The sequence below is a fragment of the Venustampulla echinocandica genome (genome assembly GCF_003357145.1).
Source record: "Venustampulla echinocandica strain BP 5553 chromosome Unknown scaffold_2, whole genome shotgun sequence".
NCBI classification, from domain to species: Eukaryota; Fungi; Ascomycota; class Leotiomycetes; order Helotiales; family Pleuroascaceae; genus Venustampulla; species Venustampulla echinocandica.
Genome location: NW_022474207.1, coordinates 516,406 through 541,410, shown reverse-complemented (window position 1 = coordinate 541,410; position 25,005 = coordinate 516,406). Strand labels below are relative to the sequence as shown.

Below are 25,005 nucleotides of genomic sequence, written 5' to 3'. Positions count from 1 at the left end.
GAAGGACTCATGGATTTTATATCCATCATTATCTCGCGTAAAATGTGATGCATATCGACAATCCGAAGTCGAACCAGATATTTCGTAACCTCGCGTTCAAAGAAGCCTAGCAAGCTATTGCGTTATTCGAGCCTCAGTGCGTCAAAGATGAAGGGTCTTACTATTTACTCGGGCCACTCGGCGAAGCTACAATAAATCTTTAATATTCCCGGACAGCATGCGTGGCTTTGGTTGTTCGTGGTAGGGGCAAAAACCGGACGATCTAGTTTGGTTCGCGGTAAATCCCCACGTAGCACTCGGTACGGGAAAATGAAGCAACCGTATCTCCTCCACCACGCTGAGTACGAAGTATTAAATTCTACCTAGGGTAGGTTTTTTGGTCTGGGCTAAATGGAATTATGGGCATATGGCCATTTAGCCTTTGGAGCTTAATCTCGTGACTAGGACACTCGAACCGTATTTCACCTCAATCACAAATTTCCCCTTTTCAATGTCAAATAGCGGGCAGCGAAATGGTTGAAATTGCCAGAGACGAGTATTTGTTATGCTTGAAACACATCAAACTATGCCTCCGCTCTCCCCACACAGAGACAAGTCCATGAGAATATACAGGTGTCCTTTCTGGAAGGATACTCGTATTCACCGCCAGCAAATTCCGCCCCTCAGGCCGTCGACCGTCTTAACCCAACACAAACAGAATCGACCCTCGATGCTTTTTATCCAAATCACCTAGGCCTTAGAGGGAGAGGCCCCAGCTCGAACGCCATAGCCCAAATAAAACCTGGTTCGTACCAAGTATGGACCTTTGTTATTGTTTTTTGGCCAAATGTGTTTGGATAGTCGTCCAGCAGGTATGCCACCCCCCTTCCATTCCTAGTTCCGATCAGAGCTTTGGCAGCGTTTGCTTCTGCGTGATCACCCACATTTGAAAATGGATCGAATGTTCCTTTCTGATTCACGACGCATCTAGGAAGCGTGGTGTGAGCCTCTTGGATAACGCCCTTCGTACCCTTATTGTTAATGGCATCCCGTATAATGTATTTGATATCTGGAACCTTGTCCCCGTAATTTTTCCTCATTGTCTGATAGAGAAGCTCGCTCCAGGTTGTGATCTTCTGCGCTTCTGGGGCGATGTTGCTCGATCTCATGTTATTCCACTTCGCGATGATAACCCCATCTTTCCCACACGTCTAAAAGAAGTTATCTTGCACAATTTTGACTTGGGTGCCGTTAACGGCATAGACCTTTCTACCCGTGAAAGTTGTCTTCATGTCCAGTTTGAGGTCATTGAAAATCCGTTCGACACTCTCAAATTCAGCGAATTTCACACCAGCCTCCATTCCGGCAGTCATCTTGTATCCGTTGTCCATCGATTTGGAGTTCGCCTTATTAGGAAGATTATCAGGGTGTTCTTTGATTGCCTTCAGCTTCGTGTTCAATTTTTGCATATTTGCCCTTCCAGTTGTGAGACATTGCTCGTATGTCAATTCTGAATCTGAATCTGATGCATATTCCTCATCCAGGCACTCTTCCCTGCACAGTGAGCCCTGATGGCGTTTTAGAACGGATGGCTGGATTATCTGGTATATCTTTGTTGGCATCTGGTCCCTTTGTCTTTGGCTTTGGCATGGCCTTGGGCTTGAGTGTTGGCTTGAACTTTGGTTTCGACCGTGGTTTTGACAGTGCTACAACTGGTGCCCGTCGCTGGCCGTCTCTCGGATTCTGATATCAGTGCCAGAAACAGTATTCCACTTTGAAGTTCGTCTATGAGATATCGTTAGAATTCGCATTTCCATGGTTAAATGGGAGACCTATACGAGTTCCATTCAGACTATTCGGCCCATCTATAGCACAGGAGTCCACATTGGATGGTGCAAGCAGAGTAACTATCGTCGCTACTAGCGTCTTTAAGTTGAAACTCATTGCGAATTTCTCGGGGAACAAGAAATGAGATACTAGAGAGGGGCGTATGTGAGAGGTGCGTTGGAATAACTGTGCAAGAGTTATATGATAAATTGGTGATCAAGGAAATAACAAAGTGCGCCTCATTTACCAATATATAATCGCTTTATAGACTGTCTGTCATCTCAATAGTATTATATTTTCAATCTAGAACCTAGTGTCGAGAATGAAAGGAGAGGGCATAGGGATTTGATCGATGACGGACATGGTACTACAGCATGGATAGCCAGGCAATATCAGCACAATCCTAAAACCTTGTGTTCTAGTACCCCTATAATCAAATTTTACACAGAGTGATTACTAAAATGCTGGTAATGATCCTCTGGCCAAGGCTCAAGTACAATTCGGACAACTGTGAGGCAGACCTTGCCTTAGTGACCAGCAATCCAGGCAAATTTGTCGACAAAAAGAGAGGTATGAATAGGAAGCCGGTTAGCGTGACCAAGAGAAACGCCACTGAAGAAAGCAACACCGGAAGCACAACTCCATTCATGGCTGGTGTTTGATCAAGAACACTCTTGAGCAACACAGCGCCGACGAGCTTTGCAAGAGCGAGACTTCTCGTGGTCCTGGTTTTGCATCCCTGCCAGAAGGCGTATTTTCCGACATGCATAAATCAGAGACTTGGCTTCCATGCTCGGCTACTGTTGCCCATGCCTGTTTTGCTGTGGTGAGAAGTGAGATGCGTCCTGGACCCAAAGGTCGGCTGGATATCCATGGTCGAGATACACCACAGAAGTCGTACGATACAATGAACTTCAGTGGGGTGGGAAGTAGAGTGGGAGTGACTGCCGAGGAGGGGGGAGGCAGTGGGCCTTTTCCTAACTTTGGGGGTGTTTGGGGTCAGGATTATAGTTCTATAGGGAGGCAATTTAAGAGTAGGGTTCTAGGCATGTTAGGCGATAGTGGTGGAAAGAGTATTAGGAACAAAATCCTTAACCGATCATTTAGAAAGGGCTAGGAATTTTGTAGTTAGCTGAATGAAATTACTTCATTTCCCAAGCTTGTTATAGCGCAGATTGCTCATTCTCATAATATCGCACCAGACCCATATTATATTACTATAGGTAGGCATTAAACTCTAACTAAAATCTTAAAATCCTGGGTATGCTGATACTTTCCTACAGACGGATATTTGTTTATGGTTGCTAAATAGTTCATTTCCATTAACCACAGACGAGACATATTCTTGTATATGTCCCCGAGCTGTCATAAAGGGGGGCCGGTCACATGACTTGCCTGCTCTACCTCGTCGTGCTTGCAAAGTAGGGCAGAATCAAAAGGTCCCCGTTAAGTACCTAGGGGCTACATACTCCATGGGCACATTCAAATCAGCGAATACCTTCGACGCCAGCTAATGTCGACCCAATACTCAAGTGTTCTAACCAAGCCAAGCATAGGGTTAATTTCAAGGGCGAAGGCTTAGATCTCGGAAGTGACTCAAAAGTAGAATAGGTCTCAAGCGATATCCAAGAAATAATATCAGGACTTAGAAAACTAGTTTCTGCTAAAGGTTTTAAGATGCCAAGTAGGCCTAGAGCCGATTTATCGAAAACATTAATATCTCGTTGCTCCCCCGCGAAAACCTGAATAATCAAGCCCATGACATCCCGGTGTGCCAAGAGCCTTCCCCCACCATCCTCAGAAGAACCCGGCATCACATCACCGCCGCAACTCAAATCTCCAACAGCCCTATTATTACGCAATACACGCCATTCAATACAATATTCCATTACAAATTCCATTGCCCTAACAGATACACAACTGCAAAAAGCAAAGCCATCGCCTTTACCCACCTACTCTGCCATTATTGCGGAAAATGTCTCACAAGGCGTATCCCACCATGGAATTCCGTGATGCATTTGCCAAGAGCTGTAGCGCACGGTACCTAAAGGTCTAGACTGTTCGAAATATCGAAAATTCCTTTTCTGGAAGGGCTGGGCAAAACGATACTTACGGACAGAATTCCACGTAGGGAAGGGAAAACAACCTCATGGTGTTGTCTCACCAAAGCCTATCGCGTGTGTAGATGGCGTGCGGCTGTCGCATCTGTTGTTCAACAACTAGGGATGATGAAAACGTCTGGGGCATTGTGTTAATCTTTTGGGTGCAAGGTAAGATTACCCCGTGTAGTGGGTTGAATAATTCGACTTGTTAATGCCGGCAGCGTTTTTTTCGCATTGTAGGATAATGTACAGTTATGCCTAATCTTCTACAAAACCATTTGTATACAAATAAAAATAAAAAAACTTGAAGTCAAATCCATCCACCCCTGATTAACTCCGTCTATGCCTGCAGACCCTGTGCCGTCTAACGCAATTGCCGTGGGCTAAATTCAAATGCTGATCACGAAAATGGAAAACCATGCAGCTGTAAGCTTCAAAACTATTGTGCAGGTCGGTGTGATTGCTCTGGAATCCTGATCAAGACTTCAGCGGAAGTCCTCTCGGTTGCATGATAAATTTTCAGCGGCTCCGAGGCCTTCAACTCGTCCTTTTGTGGCGCGAGTTCCACATCGTTAAGTCCACTCTCCTTCATCTCTATGGTCCTCTTTTGCTTTTGGTACATCTTGTAGAAGTTCCAACTCCCCCACATCTGGCAGGACGCAAAAAGGACATGTAGCATTGGGGTGGCCACTTTGAAGGCGATAGTCCACCGGTCCCAAAGACTCCCGAATAGGTACATTGTAAGTATCGTCTCAGCCACCGTTCCTGTTAAAGTGGTGATACAGGACATGCAGAAGATATTGCGGAGGAATCTGTGGGATGTGGGGTAGACGCGGTATAGGATGATGGAGACGTGTGGAAGGAATTCGGAGACGATGTCAAAGGCACCTGCCAACAATGTACAGTTAGTCATTGTAGCAGAAGGGGTTCGAGTTCAGTGCAAACTTACCCCACACCGTGCAAAGGATGAACTCAATGGTGGCATCCTTCTCGCGCACAAGATTTAAGGAAATGGCTATCGCAGATTGCCCAATCATGATGGTTCCAATGTGATGCCCGGCACTGACAGGTGATATCTTCGGCCGGTAGAACAACTCGAACACATACATAGCTATGAGGGCTTGCGCTGCGACGACCAATATATCCCCCTGAGTGACGATCTTGGACCCGGCGAAGCTCGAATGGAGCGTGGAATTTCCAAAAGCAACATCAATGAACGGATACGCTGCTACGACAAGGATCGTAAGCTTTGTCGCGCCGGCGATATGGTGATTTACAAATCCCCTTCTCGTTGTTTCGTCCATTCTCGTGTATATATCGCCGTAGACTCTCCGCAAAAGGTACCCTTCGAGGATGTAGAGTCGGATGACGAAGTAGATGACGAATATGATGCTGATGATTAGGGCGCTGAACGGGGCCAGTTTCGAGATTGACTCCAGCGGTATATGGGTAATATGAGGGCCTCTCCCACCGAAATAACTGTGGTCGGTGGTGTTCATGATGCTGCGGGTATCGAGCTGGATCTCCATGGTGGCATAAATCTGCAATCAACGAGGGATACTGTCGGGGACTCTGGAAATGCTATTTCCCCCTGAGGCGGGAATGGAGAGAGGGCGTAGCTGCAAGCTAGGATCGCGACTAGAGGAAACAGGAGTTGGTGTCTACAAAGGTCTAGGGGGAAAACCGAAACCGGAAGACGAGGCAAGCGGGACGAAGGAGGAAGGAACAATGACAGATGAATCAATGGACATGATTCACTGTGGCAGATACCTTAGATATAGGAGCTGCGGGGCGTGATAGTGTCCCGGCCTCCCGGCACAGATTCGTGTTTTCGAATTGGGAGGAATTGAGGGGGGGAGGGTGAGGGTGAGGGTAGGGCGAAAAGTTTCTAGAGCGTCTCCGAGGATGTTGCACGGTAATATATGGAGGAAGGCCCCGGATCGGAAATGGTCTAGCACAGCACAACGTGCCAGAGTAAGGTAAGCACCGAATAGGGCACGAGTGCTTCGTACTGGAGTTTAGGACTGGTACAGTACAGTAACAACGGGGCTGACTGACGCAGATTTAGTAGTGATCCCGGCGGTGCGCGAGAAACCAACCAACCCTCCATGCTCGTAAAACGATGGAATGGCTAACATTGGCCATACGGGGTAGCTGAGTAGCCCGGGACTGTTAGGGCAGACTATTGAACTGCCTAGAGTACTCAAGTACATGTAGCGGATGGCAGTGCTCAAGTATTGTTAGCCGGCCCTCGACCCAACACCAACACCAAGAGCAACATCACTGCCCCAGACTGCCCCACGGCGCCAACGATAACACCTTGTAGGCTAGTCGTTGCCTAGTCGTGTTGGCCCACCACAGGCACAAATCACCTGTAAAAAGTCAAAAAGTCGCGATGTGGGTTCAGCACGGCGCATTCCCAGGCCACTTGATCTGGGTAAATCCTCACGGGCTTGCCAGTATGCGGTTGATCGACTGGTGGCAGGGGCCGGTCTAGGCCTCAGCTGCTCGTTAAACGGGCCATATGAATGGAAATGGACATGAGGGATATACGAGTACTCCCTCCCGTACAGCGTATAGCGCGAGTCGCAATGCCGCGATTTCAGTTCATTCATTTCATTTCATTTCATTTCGTTTCGTTTCGTTTCGTTTCGTTTGATGGCCGATGCAAGGGCGGCAAGCTGCTCTCCCTCGGAGCGAGTAGCGAGTCAATCAGCCTTGGTCGTTCGGTTCGCGTACGAAGCCATGTCTTGAGGTGAAGAGATCTTCACAAGTCCACCGCGACAGAGACGGGTATTGCCCATCCGCATGCGGGGAGGGAGAAGCGATCTGAGATCCCCAATGTTGGTCCGTTGTTCTTCTCCTCGGCCCCCAAAAGCTTGGCCAATAAGCGAATGCTTGGTTCCTGGCTAAAGGCAATTCAACCTTTTTCGCTGAATTCTAGCGTCCTTGTCAGCGGACCCTCGGTGGGCTCACAGCCCCCTGTCCGATGGCATGTACCGTAAGCTGACCTGCTGCTCGACTTGCTGACGGTGCAGCACTCAAGACACTTCTGATTCCTGATTCCTGATGGAATGTCGATCAGGCGTGGTGAGACAGGCAAATGTCACAGCGGTGTTGCTTAGTTGTTTAGGCCACATTAGATAACTGATCAACAGTCAGCGGAATCCTGTTATCGACCATGCACTCTACTGTAGCTAGGTATACAGAGAACAGTACTGCATTGCACTTCAGGGATTTATTTTTATCAGCGCTCAGTACAGTTATCATGTGACGTGTCACGTGATTGTCTACAATATTAGAAAGGGGCTTGGAGTTTCAAAGGCCTTGAAGCAATCCAAGTCACAGTCAAAAGCAAGCAACTTTTACCTTACGGCCGATACCCACGTATCCAGGTATCGATCTGCGCCAATAAGTCTGAACTGTAACCTTGAAGTTGCACGTGGGCGTCCGTGGGCGTAGACTCTGTAACCGCAATATGAGGTTTCCGTCAAATACAGAAGGTACCAAATCGTATTACCAGGTAATGGTACGTACCAATCGTATTACCAGGTTACAGCACCAATCGTATTACCAGGTAAGTAAGGTATGTACCAATCGTATTGCCAGGTTCATAGGTAATTGCAACAGTGCGTGGCTGGGCTGGCGGCGGGACGAGTCGGGTAAACCCCTCGGTGATCCAAATTTAAACCATATCTGCATGCGAAACTCTGTTCTATGCACAGCACAACGCTGCGCCTTATGGGGCTGCGTACTACGTCCGTACAGTTCTCCTTTCCTCATTGCCCTTACGTAGTTCCGTACCGTTGATCACTCAAAGCTCTCCTTGTTTAAGCTTTGCGCAAGGTTTGGCTATTACCCTGGTGCAGGGGGATTGGCTGAGCAGCAGAGACTCCAGCGCTGGGCCACATCACCGCCCTTGCTGAGGCTTTGCTTACGTCGTGGTCTTTATTGAAGGATTCGTCCGTTATTACGCGGTACCAACACTATGGCGAGACATGAGCACCGCTGAGTGGACTATTCGTGTCTATTCCCAACTGAATGCTTGTTAAAACCTCTTACGCGTCGTCTGCGACATGCCAACCGCCGCGCGTAGTTCCCGAGGCGGAGCATGGGCTTGTATGAAGACGACATTTCTATGGTGATTGATATATTAAGCTTACTTCTCCATACATACCAAGCCTATCTTTTATCATCGCAACACTTGTTATAGTCCGACTGGCGCCGTTTTCTCATCGTTGAAATTTCATTCTATTCCTTTTCCATATCGTGACTCCTGGGGAAGTGTGTACCATAATAATGTCTTCTACTACCCTCAACCCAACTGCCACATCTACCTCGACCGCAACACCATCATGTATCAGCGTCGTCCCCGACAAGAACGGCTACGTCCCCGAATGGGCGTGTGATGCCAACTACAGCTATTACCCATCCTTTGGCGGAGCGCTTTTCTTCGCCGTGGCCTTCGGCATCACCACCTTCCTCCACATCTACCAAGCATTCTATTACAAAAAATGGCGCCTCTGCTGGGTTATCGTCATGGGCAGCGCATGGGAATTTGCCAGCTTTGCCACGCGCGCAGCAGGCACCAGAAACCAGCAATCCCTACCTCTAGCTTTCGTTTCGCAGATTCTGTTCCTGCTGGCGCCGATGTGGGTCAATGCTTTTGACTACATGGTCGTGGGTCGGATGATATACTTCTTTGTGCCCGAGCAAAAGATTTGGGGCATTAGAGGGATCAAAATTGCGAAGATCTTTGTGTGGCTGGATGTTCTGTAAGTTGTTCAATACCTAGATTCTCTTCTCTCTTGCAATGACTAACAGGTGCCAAAGATCTTTCCTTACCCAGCTTGGAGGTGGTGCTTTAATCCAGCCCGGTCAAGACCCAAAAACATTGATGGCTGGTATTCACGTGTACATGGGTGGTATCGGGCTCCAAGAACTCTTCATCCTGTTCTTCACGGCGATCGGAATTAAATTCTTCCTCACAATGAAGAAAGCTGAGGCTTCAATGGCCGGCACGAGCAATCAAATCCTCGACGGCCGCCCCCACAACTGGAGACCTTTGCTATTCGCACTATATGCCTCCTTGATGATGATTACCGTGCGTATCATCTTCCGCCTCGTCGAATTCTCTGCCGGTATCGAGCCAGGAGACAACCCCATCCCCTACACCGAGGCATACCAGTTCTGCCTGGACGCACTGCCCATGCTACTTGCGATTTCCATAATGAACGTCGTGCATCCCGGACGCATCCTAAAGGGAGAGGGAAGCGAGTTCCCCAAGGGCCCAACGAGAAAGGAGAAGAAGGAGCTGAAGCGCATCAAGAAGGAGGAGAAGCTAGCAAAGAAGGAGGAGAAGAAGGCGGCAAAGGAGGAGAGGAAAGCAGAAAAGATGCAACGGAATTTAGGAGTATGACGGAAATAGCACCCTCTGTGCGCGTCTGATATTACTGCTTTAGAAGTGCTTCGGCGTTGGTATACATTAGATCTAGCGGATCAATGGGGTTTGGGGTATATAGCATCCACCGGAGTTACTGGTCTGCTGGCGTTTTTGCACGATTGTTCCTAAGAAGAAAGGAAAAGGCGTGCTGCTATTTTATCATTCCCATCAATGAGTATAATATAGATAAATATCTCCATTTAAATACCATTCGCCTTTTTCCGTGATACGCTTTTACGATTCCGTGGCATGGTTTTATGTATATCTATTCACACTCTACTTACACCTTTTAGCGCGGTTGCTGTTCCTAGCCATTCCGGATATATTAGGTCGGTTAGATAGTATGTTTTATTCTGTTCCTGCTACCCGGTAGAATTAAATCTCCCATTTCGAAGGAAATATGGAAAGATTATTAGTTCGAGTTTATGAGGTGACAGTGTTAGGTAATGGCACGTATTCTAGTATTATTTATTACTCGAGCATGTTATAACGACCCCTATTATGGCGCATTCTTGAGCGAATTTGGTGTAAAACTCTTTTCGCTAGAAATATCAGGCACTTACAGCTACTACCTACTACCTATACATATCTCCTATATCGAGCTTCTATACTATTTCTATATACTAATCTAGATAGTATAAATATCTTAATTTCGGTTAGATATTTATATAACTTGAATACCTTAATTCTAGTGAGCTATTCATATAGCTTGAATGCCTCAATTCTAGTAAGATATTATACGATATTAGATTTATATCTAGGTAATAGCCGTTGGGCCTTATAATACTGGCGAAAAGAGTTTTGCACCAAAGTCGCGCAAGAATGCGCCATACCCTATCTCTAAGCAGGTATCAAAGATCATTCGCTAAGCCAACAGAATTAATACCTCCGCCTATCCCACATCCACTTCCACCTACATCGCCTTCTCCCCCAACTTCTCCTCCACGGGGTTTGTAACGGCATCACGACCAGCTGCTCTAGCCTCAACACTCTCTCCCTTCAAGAGTCCCATTTGATTAGTATCCCACCCATGACTCTCCAAATACCGTCTAAACTTAATATCCTCCGTAGTAATCGTATCCTGTCCAATGTGCGGGAGGCAGAAAATCGCCAAAACAGCGCTAAATATGCACAGAGCGCTGCTAACATAGAAAGGATACTGCGCACTACTCACTTCATTATCGCCACCTGCTGCTTGAATATAAGGGAAGATGTATGTGCCTACGAAGGCGCCAATTTTCCCTATCGCAGCGGCTATGGCGTAGTATTGTCCCCGGACACCAGTTGCGCAGGTCTTGGAGGCAACGAGTCCGATGTTGTCACCTGGACCAAATTCGCCTAGGGAGAGGAAGATGCCGTAAACAACGGTAAACCCGGCAACGTTGGAGGCCTTGGAGAGGGTTCCATAGAGCCCAGCCATGATGAACCCTACTATGCCCTGGATCCCTACGCCTGTGGCAAGTGCGTATCGTGGACCGGCGTAGTCGGAGAAGAGTGAGCCGAGCATGGCGCCCGGGATGTAGAAGAGGTTTAGAACGACGTTCCAGCCGAATGCTTGGGAGAGAGGAGCGGATTCAGGGAGGACGTTGGTAAGGATAGCGGAGCCGTAGATGCCGAAGGAGTAGGTAGAAAACTGTCAGGAACGATAAGTAATTTTTCAGAATTCCCGGAGCAAGAAAGTGGACGTACATCGTAGATAAACCAAATCAAGCTGACAATAAAAAGCCTCCAGCCGTAGTAGCGGAATACAAGCATATATGGGATCTTGACATACTTCATGCTCTCCCTATCCCCTGTTAGTCCTTTGTGATACATGGTATATGCGCAATGGCTTGATTACCTCTTGAATTCCTCAGGCTCCTTCAGCTTGATTCGGAGCCAAAGCAGAAGCAATGGAGGAACAACGCCCAAACCCAAAGAAATCCTCCATGCAGCCCGCAAATGGTCTTCCGTGCAAATGACCACCAGGAGGTACGGAACGAAAGCGCCAACCACAAACCCCCAATCAATCATTACATTCGTGAACAAGATGAACCAACGATTTCGAGTGCCGGTTTTGAGTTCGCCCGTTGCCTCAGAGCAAGCGACTGACCCCGCAGGGTATTCTCCCCCAATTCCAATTCCGACCAGGAATCGATAAGCGGTAAGAGCGGCGAAGAGGCCCTGGGTGCTGCCATGGTATCCGTACGCGCCGGCACCGAGAGCGGCAAAGATGATCAGGATGATGGTGGACACGAGCAGGGAATTAGAGCGCGACCATTTATCGCTGGTGTAGCCGAAGATGAGCATGCCCAAGACGGTTCCCGCAAAGGTTAGCGAAGAGACGTTCTTTTGGGCGGCGGATTTTGAATAGGCGTCTCCGTACAGTTTCTTCAGGATGGTGGACACTTGGCCGATGACCTTCGAGTTCTGAATTAGCACAAGCCGAGCTCGGAGACTTTAAGGGTCCTCTTACATTGTTTATGTAGCCGTCGGAGAAAAGGCCTGAGCCGCAAGCCAATGCGGGCCAGATGCGCTCCCATCTAGTCTTGGGGATTACGGCCAACGGGTCGACATCGACGTTTTGGATGTAGTTGTCTGAGCCATTGGACTCAGTCTCGGCTGCGGGAGCAGTCTTGTTTCTGCCCAGCATCGTGGATGCGATGAGAGGGACACGGCGCAAAGCAAAGACTTAGTGCATACACTTGTACCTGTACAACTGGAGCACGGAGCAATAACGAGGAAGAGAGAGTAAAGAGAGCGCAAAAACGCGGGGCAGGGGGAGAGGCCCTTTATATCTGGGGGTCTGGAGTTCTGGAGACAAAAAAAGAGGCACCGACAAGGGCGCATTCGCAGCGCGTACTATATTACACTATATTACTGCTACTACGCAGTTAACCCATGTGGTCAATACGTAGCATCCGGCTACCGCATGGCGCGCCTGCAACTAACTCGGAGCCTCTGGTCGTGGTTTCCAATGATGAACAGGAAAAAGGGTAGCTTCTGCACTAGCGCTACGATCTTGATCCATATCCATGGGCCCTTAACGCAGTAGATAGGAAGGATCCATGCTTGCAAAACATAACATAACAAACAAAACAGGGTCCACGGGGCTGGTCAGCACCTGCTACCAGGGTGGCCGTCGCTCAAACCAGCAGGAGGCCAGCTTAAAAGTTCCCGAGAAGCTCCTCTCCGGGCTGCATAAAATATCTTGCCAGCTTGCATATGCTGCAGATCCAAAGTCTGGGTGTGGCCGCGGCCCAGAAAGAGCACATCAATCCTTCGGCGAAACCATCACTTGATTGCGCTTGGTTGTAGCCCCTCGTGGAGCAAGACGAGTCCCCTTTTTCCTGTTTTTGACTATGGTCAAAGCTGCCATCGTCCTGCAGTTGATCCGAAGGATTGACGAACCCTGGCCGAGGTTGAGATACGTAGTGGCGAGGTACAAGGTACTTGGTAGGCTTATCTTCAGACTCCACGAGCCCCATACTGTATCCCAGGGCCAATTCAATACCTTCGAAGGTACTCCGTACTGTACTATGTAGTCATCCAGTAGTGTCCTTTTGCTTGCGGTGGTTTTGCCCATGGCAACTCTTCGCAATGAAGAATCCCTTGGTTTGAAGAAGCTTATTTTCCCACGTGCTCCTTGCAAGCCCATCCATCCGTTCCCAACGAGTCTCCTGCTAATGGCCAAGTTCCATCACCCCCCCAACGCCAGCGCCGTCATTCAAGGCCTCAACGTCGCCTTTGGCCACTCACAAGTGCTGAAGAACGCACGCCCAGCCACCCGTCCACTCGCCAGTGCAACGCGGATTCTAGGGGCGCTGTTCGGCGTTGCCGAGACGGAGGCTTTGGAGCGAAGCTCGATGCCTAGAAAAGCTTCACATGATCAAGACCTCTTGGTCCCGCAGAGGCTTCACGGCTGGCTTGCGACTTGCGCACCTCTTTCTTGGACTCAACAATAATGTGTTGTTTGTGCCAATACGAGCTCTTGGCGAAAGCAATTGCACGGTTAGCGACGAAGTACGAAGGACTTCGGAACCGGGAGCTTGTTAACTTGGCTTGGTGTCTCAGGCCCCCCATCTATAAAAGCTATCCAATTCGTCTGCGAAGTACCCTCTCCGCAGGTCACGTCTATCACAGCTGTGCTTGTTACGGTTCGGAACCTTGGCGCCAGATGAATGTTATTTAGCTACTGTCAGCGCAATTCAAAATGGTAAAGCGTGCCTTTGCACCTCCTCAGGCCGTTGTCAGGCGGTTCATCTTCAATCCGCAATCCTGCCCTACCAATTGAGATAGAGGCGGACCCGGATTCCAACCCCCAAGGCTTTCTCAGGTCATCACAGGTGATTCCCGTCGCGACAAATATAAGATACTCTAGTGCCTTATAGCCAAGGTTGGTGGGATGAGCTTGTTGTCAGACGGCCATATACCTTAGCTAGCTGTAGCTCAAGATCCCAATTAGTATGCGTAACGATCCCATTAGTTTCTTACACCTTGGACACATTCACGGAGAGCGGTAGGTAGACCATACTCGAGTACCACACTTTTAGTACTCTAGCGTCTAATTGACTTGTTCCCGAGGTATAGACAGAGTACCTAGGTACCTATATGTTTGGCGGGTGCGTAGTACTGTGAAGCGTGGTCGCCCGTGCTTCATAGGCCTCTCTTACTCCGTACAGTACCTCCGAACTGCCTCTCTAATAACACGCTGCCAATGCAATTACGGTTGGCGCTTAGGCCACCGACGCGCCCCTCCACAAAGAAACGCGTCTGCCAAACACGACTGGCAATCTTCGAACTTACAACTTTTCCACGCCCCAAATCAAGAACCATCAAGACTCAATAATGGCCTCGAGAAAATTAGTCGCTCGATCTCGGCTCAATCAAGAATCGTCGCCTGCTCGCTCCCGTCAACGCCACTCTGAAGCCGGTACTCGTCAATCCATGGTCCTCCCCCCCTACCAGCCACCAAGTTGTGCCCTCACACCCTCAGCAAAGCGTGCGCTAGAGGAGGTCGCCTTGAATCACGATTACTCCAAATACAAAAAACATCTGCAAATCTCCATTAATCTTGTAACCGATGCGGCGGTATCAAGCAACGACCGACTTGCCGCCCGGAAAGAACAAGCGCGCAAGCAGGAGGAGAAGAGGAAACAAGCGGGCTTAGAGGATGAAAAGAAAACGGAGGACGAGATCGAAGCCGCGCAATACGTGCAAAGCTTGGATAAGAGGGTTGATGATGTGACGACCATGGCGGAAAAGGCGCTGAGAGAGCTGATAGATTATGGTGATGAACTTGCCATGCAAGGCACACTTATGAGGGAGGTTGGGGAGAGGATTGAGAGGGCTCCTGCTCCACGAAGACGAGGGCTTGGGGATGGTGCTGATGAGGAGGAAGATGCCAATACGCCCGCTGCGGAAGCTGATGTACTCAGTCCCGTTGAGCTCCTGAAACAGGCGAGAGACGCGTACGAGGCGAATTATAGGTCGAAGAGTATGAAATTAAGGTATGTTACATTTATGGCCATTAGTTATGCGTGGCATACTGATGAGATACAAGGTACGACGTGAACGATTACAGAAACTTCAAACGTACTGTCCACGATGCACAACATCCCGGCCCCGACGCACAACCCGTCCCTCACGCAAGCACATGGTTCCCAGAAGACAACAATGCCAGTGCGACTCCCGGCTCTCGCAGGCGCCGCCGAAACAACACCACAGATAACATAAATAACGAAGACGATGATGATGACGACGTTGTCATCCAACGAGCCACCACCTCACTCAAGGACATCTTCACCCTACAATACTTCAAGGACCCGGTCACCTCGAACGTCTGTAACCATACGTTTGAGGAGGCTGAGTTTTTGAGATATCACGCTTCCGAGGGTGCGGCGTTCGGGCCTTCCAGTCAACGTGCGAGAGGACGAATGGCGGGACCGAAGAAAGTTAAATGTCCGCAGAGTGGCTGTGAAGCTGTATGTTCAACTCCCTATAGAAAGGATCCGATTCTAATGAATGATAGATGCTGGAGCCGAGTGATTTCTATGCCGATCAATTAGTCAAACGACAAGTCGAGCGCGCTAAAAGACTTGAAGCTGCTGGTGATGAGGATGTAGACGAGTACGACGGGACCCATCGCAGCAGAGCAGAGGAAGCCGGTAGTGATGATGACGGCATCGATATCGATGGTTAGCATTCGTTTTCCAACAAAGACTGAATATGTTGTGGGATATAAGGACTATCGTATTTAAGAGTCGGGATTCTAATTCTGAAAACCGTGTGATTCACTGATTACACTGTTGAAATCATGGATACTGATTCTACCTGGGGCGCGTGCAAGTTGAGGCGCCCCTAAACTAGAATGGCTTGGTGCTAAGTTGGTAAGCATGTGCTTAAAGGAGCCCTATTTACCAATAGGAATATTTGCTCCTGTCCTATGCCTGACCATGCAAATTATTTCAGCATTTGTTTGAGAGCAAAAGTACCAAGTGTTCCAAGTGTCCCGCTCCCCCTAAATATATCGGGAAGGCTAGCGAGCCAGTTAGATAGAGCCAAGTACGGAATGCCGCATAAATGTTAAGATGCCTACATTCAAAGCACAAGGTGCCCCTACCTTTCAGCCCTGTTTGATAGCATCTCCTCAAAGGGTGCTAAAAGAACTTACCGCTCCCAAAGTCTTCTTCGAAAATGGGAGCCGTTCTTTCAGGTCTCGCGAAAACCGCCCCGAACTCACAGCTCCCTCTGCTTTTGATAACCTCTCATGGCGAAAAACCGCCTCTCAATCCTCCGCCTCAGTTGCAGTTTGATATTCGCTCCTTGAAGACTCCGCCGAGGCATATTTGCGACACGCACAATGGCATGTCAAAATGCCTTCAAGATTGGGCTAATGCTGATCCTGGGTTTATCTCTTGTCGCGATGCGATCAGGTTAGAGATTCAGTTGGCGGCCAAGGTTACTTTGGATGGTTATAAGAAGAACGTCTTGAAGCCTTACTCAAAATCTGCTGGTGTAGACAAGGACACACTTTGCCAACGAGCCTTTATGGGAGAAGCTACTCCAAGAACAGATGATAAAGAAACAACCCCTGATACTGATAAGGGTGGAGATGGGTACGCCTTGAGTCACGAGTTGCCCGAATCAACATCGTCATTTCGCCCCTCCGAGCCTGGGCTACGAGTTGGGATCAACTGTTTGATAGGAAGACATAGGAGTGTAGCTATGGCAGAGGCCCTCGCCAACATGCCATGGCCTGGATGGGAAGTACAAGTCGAACATAGGGATGTCTGGAAAAAGTGTAGGAAAAGCAAGAAGACCGATAAGCGACGAGACCGACGGTCTAGACAGGATGAAAACAATGTGCGTTTTGAGGAAGGCATGGGATGAGAATTATATTTCCCCAACATATCATGTTCAAGAGACCATCCGATGGAAATTAGTAGGGGGGATTTTATTTCATTATTCGTACAACATTTACCATCATATATCAGTAATTATATCCTAGTCGTTATGCAGCAGCATTTTACAAAACCTTCACCACAAGTGTGCCTCCAAATCCTCCGTTCAAAGCTGTATCCCAGCCATCTCGCACACTCTTCTCGCTCAAATCCACCACAAGGGCGACGGAAGGCTTCACAACACCCTTCGAAATCAGGGCTGCGATCTGGGCAAGTTGCTCACCCTGAGGGCCCACAATAAAGAATATACCGTTCACGTTCCGCTCCTTCAACTCGTTCCAGCCTTCTACATGAACAACATCTGGTGGCGGGGATCCAATCGTCACGATCGCGCCCCCATCCTTCACCAGCGCCAGAGCCTTCTCCAACGTCTTCTTGCCCACACAGTCGAAAATCAAATCAACAGGCCCCTCCTTTTTCACAGCCTCGTCCCACTCCTTGGTCTCTCGATAGTTCACCACAACATCCGCACCCAACGCCTTCAAGCCCTCACTGCCCTTCCCTCCAAGGGCAATCACTTTGCCCTCCTTCCCAACGAAGTGTTTAATCATCTGGATAGCGTAGCGTCCGACGGCACCGGTAGCACCTGTGACAAGTACCTTCATGCCCTCCTTCAAAAGCCCACCGCCCTGGACTCTCATAGCCTGCCAGACCGTCAAAGCCGATCTCGACACACTTGCCGCCTCCACAAAATCCAAGCCCTCCGGAATCTTAACAAGGTATTCGGGCTCCCCAACCGTATACTCGGCCATGCCGCCCTGGCCCATATAGTCAAGGAGCCCAAATACTCTATCCCCCGGTGCAAACCCCGAATTCGCCGGGGCTGAGACGATTGTTCCGGCAATATCATGGCAGGGAACCCGCGGTTCCGATTGAGGGGGAAATCCCCAGGTGAGTTCATAGGGCGTGACGGCGACGGCGTGCACGCGGATTAAAGCTTGTGTGGGCGAGGGTGAGGGCATTGGCTGGGAGGGATTGAAGGTTAGATCCTTGGTTGAGCCGTTAGTGAAGGTTACGGTGCCAGCTGGGCCAGCGGGTTTGTTGAGGTTTATGGCTTTCATTGTTGCGGGGAGTGCCATTTTTAAGAGGATTGTTATTTTTGGTGTGACTGGCCGATTAGATGTATTTTGAGTTGGTTTGATTGTAGCTTGACCGAGTGGTTATTGATGGTGACGATGTGAAAAGAAAGGGCGGATTTATCGTCCACCATGAGCTCTTATGTACCACCCAACCTCCAGTAGCTTGACCTCATTCCGCGGAATTTGTAGTGAACACACGCTTCCGTTCTACCCGTATTGCAATAGCAACCTTAGAACAAAGGGGCCCGATTAGAGTTGAATTGCCACAGCAGCAATCCGCGCATGCATGCCAAGGTCATCTTTCGAGTCACTCACCGAGTCCGTTATAACGTCTAGCAGAGCTGTAGAGTCCAGACTCTAGCTTACATTATTATTTACTTGGCAAGAAGGTTAATCGGCATCGCATCCACTTCGTATTCACCAGTGATCTCGCCGACGAGGATTATTCAGCATGCGACATATGCAGCGCATCGTAACCCCGCGGCTTAGTTATCAGAAGCCCTGAGAGTAAGACGGGGAAACACGGATATCGGGAGGAATGAGGAATGAGTGATGTCAGTGTAACAAAACCCTATTATGATCATAGAACTCATGTCATTTGCAGCGGAAGAATGAGTCTGAAGGCACGAGGAGTGATTGTTGATTTATTGTTCATGCTTTACTAAGCGTGCAATACGAAGTACATACATGGACTCTACTACCACGCTAGGTAAGGTACCTAGGTATCTTAGGCAGTGGTTTGTCCAACCATACGAAAATGAATGCATGTCTTGCCGCCATTGTTGGCTAAGTATTTATGACAACAAATAAACCAATAATAATAATAATAATATGACTCACTTAGGCCCGCTACTCCATCTCCTATCACTTAGCATTCCCCATGTTAACTAGTTCATCACAGATTATTAGCTCGCAGGTACAGCATATTCAAGAACCCCTAGTGCTCGCGGCGACTTCCTTATGTACCCTCTTACTTCTCCTATTTCCCTCCGACACTTCGCTTCGCACAATATCAACTACTTCCCTCATATGCTCACTGCCAACCGTAATAACCTTCGGCGGAATATTTTGTATCCGATCCAGCGCGCCCTCAAGGTCGGAATCCATTGTAACGGTAGTGACAAGTGTGGCGACACCTCCTCTTTTCAAGTATTCGCTGAGCCTGAGGTGGGAAGAAAGGTGGGGGGCCAAATGGGTGTATCTTGGTGGGCCCCTGAGGTTGGGGTTTCTGCGGTCCTGGTGGTTGGGCGTCATTTGGGAGGGCGACGCGGTGGAAGCATTGTCTGGGGATGTTAACTAGTGGAGGATGAGGACGCTGAAGAGGACTGAAGGGTAGGTTGACTTCTTACCCACAGTATCTAGCGTAGGTACATGTACACTTCGTTCGACATCCCGGTTGGAGTTGATGCAGGACATCGATAAGAACCACAATCGATGGGAGCGCCATGGAACTAGAATCAGAGGACCTGGAACATGATAGCGGGAGAACCCGCTGAATTATCGAAAGAGTATTTGTATAAGTAGCCAGGATGAATCCGCCCCACTAGGAGAAATCCAATTGCTTAGCTTACCTATGTATGAAGTACTTACGCCAGTAATTACTATGCATAGCAATACCATCCTAAAAAGTGTCGAATCATATGAAAAATCGCCAACGAAGGGGTTAGGGGAACTCACTCTACCGTAAGCACCTAAGCAACAGCATCGCCGAAATGGAATTGAATGGAATCTGCGACTCTCTATCTCTCTATTAACAATCCTAATAAGGTAAAAAAAAGGTTCTATGGCGTGTCTATGTACTTGTTTTATGCGATTATCTATCCCAATCCCACCAGATACAAAGAAAAATGCGTTATGCAAAATTCCCGTTTCCACCCATAACTAAAACAAAAAGGAAAACACACTAAAATGAATGTCCTAATCCCCGTGAGGGCGTGCAACTATTCCTTCTTCTCTTTCTTCTCCTTCTTAACTTTCGGCACTCTTGCAAGCCAATACAAGAAGATAGCACCGCAAATATTAAAAATAACATACACCCACATCAATCCGAAATTCCTCCATCGATCGCTGTAAAATACATTTACTTGCGCCAAGAACGCATCCGTGTCGCTCATGGTGCAGAACCTGCAGGCTGAGGTGGCGTTCCCGTTGGTGACGTAGCCGCCTGCGTAGCTCATATAGGGGTCGAGGAATTCTTTACATGTCTGGCCGAAGGGCGGGTCAAAGTTTAGGTATTCTCGTTCCGCACAGACGACGGCGGTTTTGGCTATACCAGTGGACATCACTCCTGAGACCAGGTATGTGAACGGACTGACGCGATACATGAAGATCCAGAAGCGGGGGAATTGCGAGGGAGACGCTAGGACACTAGATTCAAATGCACGTTAGAAAAATTGTTTATGCCTGAGCGAGGAGAGGAGATTCAGATGTGCTTACCCGTTGAAAATCAAGGTCAGTGAGAAGAGGAGCTGGGCGAGATTACCGCCTCCTTCTGCAGATTCGATACCGGCGATGACGAGATTGGTGAACGTTGATGTAAAGAGCAAGAACATGAGGATGAAAAGGAACATCAATATCCCGCGCTCATGGACGGTATCCGAAGGCTCCGCATTTCGATAAAGACCAATGGGATAATACCAGCAGAAGAATATCAATGCACCCATCAACGCATTCCATGGGATCTCCACCAAAATATTGGAGACGATGAAGACCTGCCAAGAGTATGTTTTCGAAGGCCGTTCGCGCGCTTCGTACAGTGCGCGTTGGATGACGAAGTGGGGCATGATTTGTTGGACCAGATTACCGAAGACTGTTAGAAGCATGAAGATTGAGAAAAGCTGGTTCTGCATTCCTTGGAGGGAGGTTGGAGAGCGCCAGAATGAAAAGCCAATAAAGAGACCCACAGCCACACAAAGCAATGTCTTGGAGTACAGATATGAAGGAGTGCGCCAGTACTGCTCGAAGACACGCTGAAGAACGGCCCATAGCTGAACAGGCATAGTAGCGGCGTAAGGCTCAAGAGCAGTATCATCTTGGATGACTTCCTTTTGGGATAAGGTTGCTTTTAGTTCGGCGAGAGTAGTCTTAACCTGTGCACGTTCCGGAGAGTTATTCCAGACTTGTGGCCAGTCGACAGTTGTTTCCGAGCCGGGTGCGGCACCGATGACCTCAAGCATGACTTCAGCTGGATTCTCATCGGCTCCAAAGGTCCTGGATCCATTCCGCTCGAAATAATCTGTCAAGATCTTCGAGTTCTCTCCGATGCCACCGAAATACACGGTTTTCCCACCTTTGGCAAGGAAGAGTAGGCGGTCAAATTCCTGGAAAAGGATAGCGGAAGGTTGATGGATTGTGCAGAGAATAGCCTGTCCGTTGTCGGCAAGTTTACGGAGGAGGGCGCAGATAGACCATGCGGTTTGACTGTCTAGACCAGATGTCGGTTCGTCAAGGAAGAGAAGGAGCGCTGGCTTGGCTGCAAGTTCAACGCCGATTGTAAGTCGCTTCCTCTGCTCAACGTTGAGACCTAGATATTGTTAGTTACATTATGAACAGATGGCGCGGCATGTTTAATCAACCGACATACCTTCACCCGGAACACCGACTACCGCATCAGCATAAGCTTCCATCTCCAGCACCTTGATAACTTCGTCAACATAGGCAATCTTTTCAGCATGTGGCGTAGTTTTCGGTTGTCGTAGAACTGCACTGAAGGCCAACGCTTCCCTGACGGTTGATGTTGCCAAGTGAAGATCCTGTTGCTGTACATAACCAGTTTTTCTCTGAAATCCAGTGTCTCTTAAGCGGCCGTCAACGAGCATTTCACCGGAGACCACTCCCATAGTCGTGCGCGAAGCGAGGACATCGAGTAATGTTGTCTTGCCGGCACCTGACACACCCATGAGAGCTGTTAAAGTTCCTGGCTTCACCCATCCATCAACGTCATCTAGAAGTCTTCGAGGTTCTTTCTTGATCTTGATATCGTAATTGACCCCGTCCCAGTGGAAGATCGCGGTTTGCTTTTGGATATGTGCTGGGGCGTCGGGGACGGTTTGAGTCCTCGAAAGAACCATTTCGGCATTGGGCCGGTCGTCAAGGTTTGATTCCATGTCTTGTTTCGGGAGATCTGGGATCTTTCCTCGTCTGAAAAGCAATACTTCGCCCTTGGATTTCTTGGCAGAGATAAACTCGACGGCCAGTAGGTAAACAGCGCAGCCAAAGGCCATAAGAGCAAACATGCACCCGAGGTTTCTAAAAAAATATTTTAGCATGAAAGGAAATCGTAACGAGTCGGGGTGATGCTTCACTAACCTCCACAGATGGGCTCGTTCATATTGATAATTGACCCTAAGATAAACATCTCCATCGACATAATCTGCACCAGGTGCAGCTCCAGTTGTTGCGCAGACACGCTCGTTTGGCGATAGGTTCATGTACGGCGGTCCAGTTGGTACAAACAAAGCACAGGGTATCTTGCGATTACTGAACTCATTGATCATGAGGGCCTCAAATGCGTATGACACAGGGTCCAGGTAATTTATCCATCTGAACCAAGGTCTCATATCCGTGACAGGAATAGCAAAGCCGGTGTAGATGACCAAAGCGAGAATGAAGACGGCAGCTGGAGCCATGGCCTAGAAACGCGATGTTAGACGAAGATTGAGCATAATTTCTATGTAGGCGGCTTACCTGAGATAGGGTCCTAGATAGAGCAGCAATGGAGCGGAAGAACATCGACATGGTGACCGTACACACAAAGGTAAACAGGAAGAATATAAAGAAGTGCTCTGGTGTTCTCCGAAGATTGGTCATGAAGTATACCACAAGGTCAAAAATAATGGTGGTTCCGATTTTGCTAGGCATATCGCATATCATGGAGGCTGTAATAACGTTAATATAGGGAGTTTCGCGAAAAGGTAGGGGTGTAGATACTTACCGATGGCTTCGGAAAACGGGTGGTAGAAGGCATATTTTGCTTGCTTTTCCACAATTGGCCGTTGAGCATACTGGGTTAGAATCTGCCAGCACGGTTAGCATCCATCTCCATATCCAAGGGAGCAATGGACCAACCTCTAGCGAACTTTGAAAAGCCGCCATAAGAATGGAAAAGAACAGCAGGGCACCTCGACTGTAAACAGTTGCGGTGGTATTTTGGAGATTGTAGAACACGGAACTGATGATCAAGGATAACGCAGCTTGACCGAAGAGACTGGTGAAGAAGAGCGTGGCGTCACCACGTAACCTTTGGAACGCACGATCGGTACATAGCTTGACCTGCATAGATACGGAGAGGGTGTAGGGGGATTTTACACGCCTAATGGTACATGTTAGTAGTGCCTTGTGCTTGATTTGAGGGCCGGACTGACTGTGCTTTGGCTTGAGTGGCTCTACGGGACTCCTTGAATTTCTCAAGATGCTCGCCCCCAATAGGATATTGCTCTTCGAACTCGTCGATTTCTCTCAAGAGTTCTTGCCTATCCGGACTCTTTTGCCAAACGGCTGCGAACTCATCAGGGGTAAACGGCGTCCTGCCTTCGAAACCTTCCCTCACGATACGCTCGGCTGGACTGGTGATGGAGGTGAGGAAATCGGCCGTGGTTTGTCGGTTTGGGCATTCAAAACCGAGGTTGATGAAAAAGTCCTTTGCTCTATGGATGTTGCCGAAGTATATTTGTCGTCCCTCGTACAGAAGTGCAACCTTGTCAAAAACCTACACCAGTTAGTGACTGGGCAGGGGTGGATTTGGGGTGGATATACGTACGTCGTAGATGGATTGCGAGGCTTGGTAGATGGCAACCACAGCTGCGGAGCCTCCCATTTCCGTTGAAAGCCGTAGTGTTTTTACAAACTCCAACGCAGTGGCGCTGTCCAAACCACGGGTGCTGTTATCCCAGCACTGGAGAGGGCTACCACCGAGAGCACTAAATATAGGACACACATTAGCACATTACTATAGCCATTGGAAATAGTTGGCGTGGGTGCTCTAACTTACGCTTCTGCAATACTGACACGCTTTCGCTCACCACCACTAACACCCCGGACGAAGTCGTTGCCAACCTTCGTATTAAGGGTATGGGTAAGCCCAAACACGGCCATTATAACATCTCTCATGTGCTTCGCGTATTGCTCCCGGGTGACACCAGGAATTCGGTTCCTGGGTGCTAAGGTAACATTCAGCATAAGTTTTACCATGGTGTTGGTATAGAAGGCTTACCCCGCGCTCGTGCTGCGAACTCCAACGTTTGTCCAACTGTCAACTGAGGAAAGTGTACGTCGACTTCAGCTTGATAGATGCATTCGCCTCGGAAGTCCTTGTGCATCGTCTCCATCGAAATGCCCTGGTAGTTAATCTCTGTCTCTCTATCCACATTAAATCCATTGGTCTCTCCCGAGATGGTTTTGAGCAGGGTTGGACCTGTCTCTTATACACATCTAGATGTGTATAAGAGAGGGGGACATTACCTTCCAGGTCTCCCCAGCACCACCAGCATTTCTCCGCTTCGCACCAAGCCATCGAAATCTTTTAGAATCTGAATTTTTGTTTGCTGTCTCCGACCAATCGCCCTTTTGAACAAACTGGCGGCCTCCAGAGGGTAATTGCCAAAGGTCTTCTGATAATCGGTGGCCTCCCCAAATCCATGTGCGCCAAGGTTCTTATAAGCAACACCGGCGACTCGCTTTGGGTATCTTTCTGGATCGCGCGATTCGATGCCGATCAGGTTCTTAGCCCACGCCTTCTGGCTGAACTTCCCCGAAAGAGGGTCCAGTAAAGGATTATCGGTTCCATCGAAAGGATTGATGTGGTCTCCAGACGGGTGTCTTACGGAACGCTGTGTAAGAGTCCGCGCAAGGTCGTGTACCTTCTCCCCCACATCCTCAGAAGAACGCTCGACCGAATTCACCGGCGTATTCTCGCGATCGGAATACTTCTCGTCCTGGTGTTTCGGGTAGTTGTCGACAGCTCCGGCCGCGCCTTGCGCCTGTGCCAAACCCCCCCACGGCGTGGCGGACGCCATGTCTTAACTTCTGCACGAAGCAAAGATGGCTCCGAATAGAATTAGAAAATATATAGGGACGAAGGAGCGGTAGAATAGGTCTTCACGACATCAAAGGCGACAAGTGCGCGCAAATTAGAA

At 48.8% G+C, this 25,005-nt stretch overlaps 9 protein-coding genes across 9 annotated transcripts; 4 read left to right on the top strand and 5 right to left on the bottom strand.

Moving 5' to 3' along the window:
* Positions 1-725: 725 nt before the first annotated feature.
* On the bottom strand, positions 726-1,601 carry BP5553_04532 (uncharacterized protein; the record flags this gene model as incomplete). Its single annotated transcript, XM_032013155.1, has 2 exons — positions 726-1,190; positions 1,221-1,601. 2 exons carry the CDS (start codon positions 1,599-1,601, stop codon positions 726-728), a joined length of 846 nt encoding a protein of 281 aa, XP_031869755.1.
* Positions 1,602-4,347: 2,746 nt separating this feature from the next.
* Positions 4,348-5,437, bottom strand: BP5553_04531 (Uncharacterized protein; the record flags this gene model as incomplete). The annotated part of the gene is made up of 2 exons (XM_032013154.1): positions 4,348-4,796; positions 4,858-5,437. The coding sequence occupies 2 exons, from the start codon at positions 5,435-5,437 to the stop codon at positions 4,348-4,350; spliced, it is 1,029 nt and encodes a 342-aa protein (XP_031869754.1).
* A 2,770-nt stretch (positions 5,438-8,207) lies between these two features.
* BP5553_04530 (Uncharacterized protein) lies at positions 8,208-9,327 on the top strand (the record flags this gene model as incomplete). The annotated part of the gene is made up of 2 exons (XM_032013153.1): positions 8,208-8,683; positions 8,742-9,327. 2 exons carry the CDS (start codon positions 8,208-8,210, stop codon positions 9,325-9,327), a joined length of 1,062 nt encoding a protein of 353 aa, XP_031869753.1.
* A 937-nt stretch (positions 9,328-10,264) lies between these two features.
* Positions 10,265-11,983, bottom strand: BP5553_04529 (uncharacterized protein; the record flags this gene model as incomplete). Its single annotated transcript, XM_032013152.1, has 4 exons — positions 10,265-10,984; positions 11,041-11,137; positions 11,192-11,751; positions 11,807-11,983. 4 exons carry the CDS (start codon positions 11,981-11,983, stop codon positions 10,265-10,267), a joined length of 1,554 nt encoding a protein of 517 aa, XP_031869752.1.
* A 1,033-nt stretch (positions 11,984-13,016) lies between these two features.
* Positions 13,017-13,295, top strand: BP5553_04528 (uncharacterized protein; the record flags this gene model as incomplete). Its single annotated transcript, XM_032013151.1, has 1 exon — positions 13,017-13,295. The coding sequence occupies one exon, from the start codon at positions 13,017-13,019 to the stop codon at positions 13,293-13,295; it is 279 nt and encodes a 92-aa protein (XP_031869751.1).
* An 883-nt stretch (positions 13,296-14,178) lies between these two features.
* BP5553_04527 (uncharacterized protein) lies at positions 14,179-15,532 on the top strand (the record flags this gene model as incomplete). The annotated part of the gene is made up of 3 exons (XM_032013150.1): positions 14,179-14,840; positions 14,894-15,314; positions 15,362-15,532. 3 exons carry the CDS (start codon positions 14,179-14,181, stop codon positions 15,530-15,532), a joined length of 1,254 nt encoding a protein of 417 aa, XP_031869750.1.
* A 494-nt stretch (positions 15,533-16,026) lies between these two features.
* On the top strand, positions 16,027-16,722 carry BP5553_04526 (uncharacterized protein; the record flags this gene model as incomplete). Its single annotated transcript, XM_032013149.1, has 1 exon — positions 16,027-16,722. One exon carries the CDS (start codon positions 16,027-16,029, stop codon positions 16,720-16,722), a length of 696 nt encoding a protein of 231 aa, XP_031869749.1.
* A 136-nt stretch (positions 16,723-16,858) lies between these two features.
* BP5553_04525 (GroES-like protein) lies at positions 16,859-17,872 on the bottom strand (the record flags this gene model as incomplete). Its single annotated transcript, XM_032013148.1, has 1 exon — positions 16,859-17,872. One exon carries the CDS (start codon positions 17,870-17,872, stop codon positions 16,859-16,861), a length of 1,014 nt encoding a protein of 337 aa, XP_031869748.1.
* Positions 17,873-19,812: 1,940 nt separating this feature from the next.
* On the bottom strand, positions 19,813-24,885 carry BP5553_04524 (p-loop containing nucleoside triphosphate hydrolase; the record flags this gene model as incomplete). Its single annotated transcript, XM_032013147.1, has 12 exons — positions 19,813-20,239; positions 20,309-21,395; positions 21,456-22,120; positions 22,181-22,503; positions 22,559-22,749; positions 22,806-22,887; positions 22,940-23,183; positions 23,236-23,579; positions 23,631-23,790; positions 23,862-24,030; positions 24,084-24,229; positions 24,332-24,885. 12 exons carry the CDS (start codon positions 24,883-24,885, stop codon positions 19,813-19,815), a joined length of 4,392 nt encoding a protein of 1,463 aa, XP_031869747.1.
* Positions 24,886-25,005: the final 120 nt, after the last annotated feature.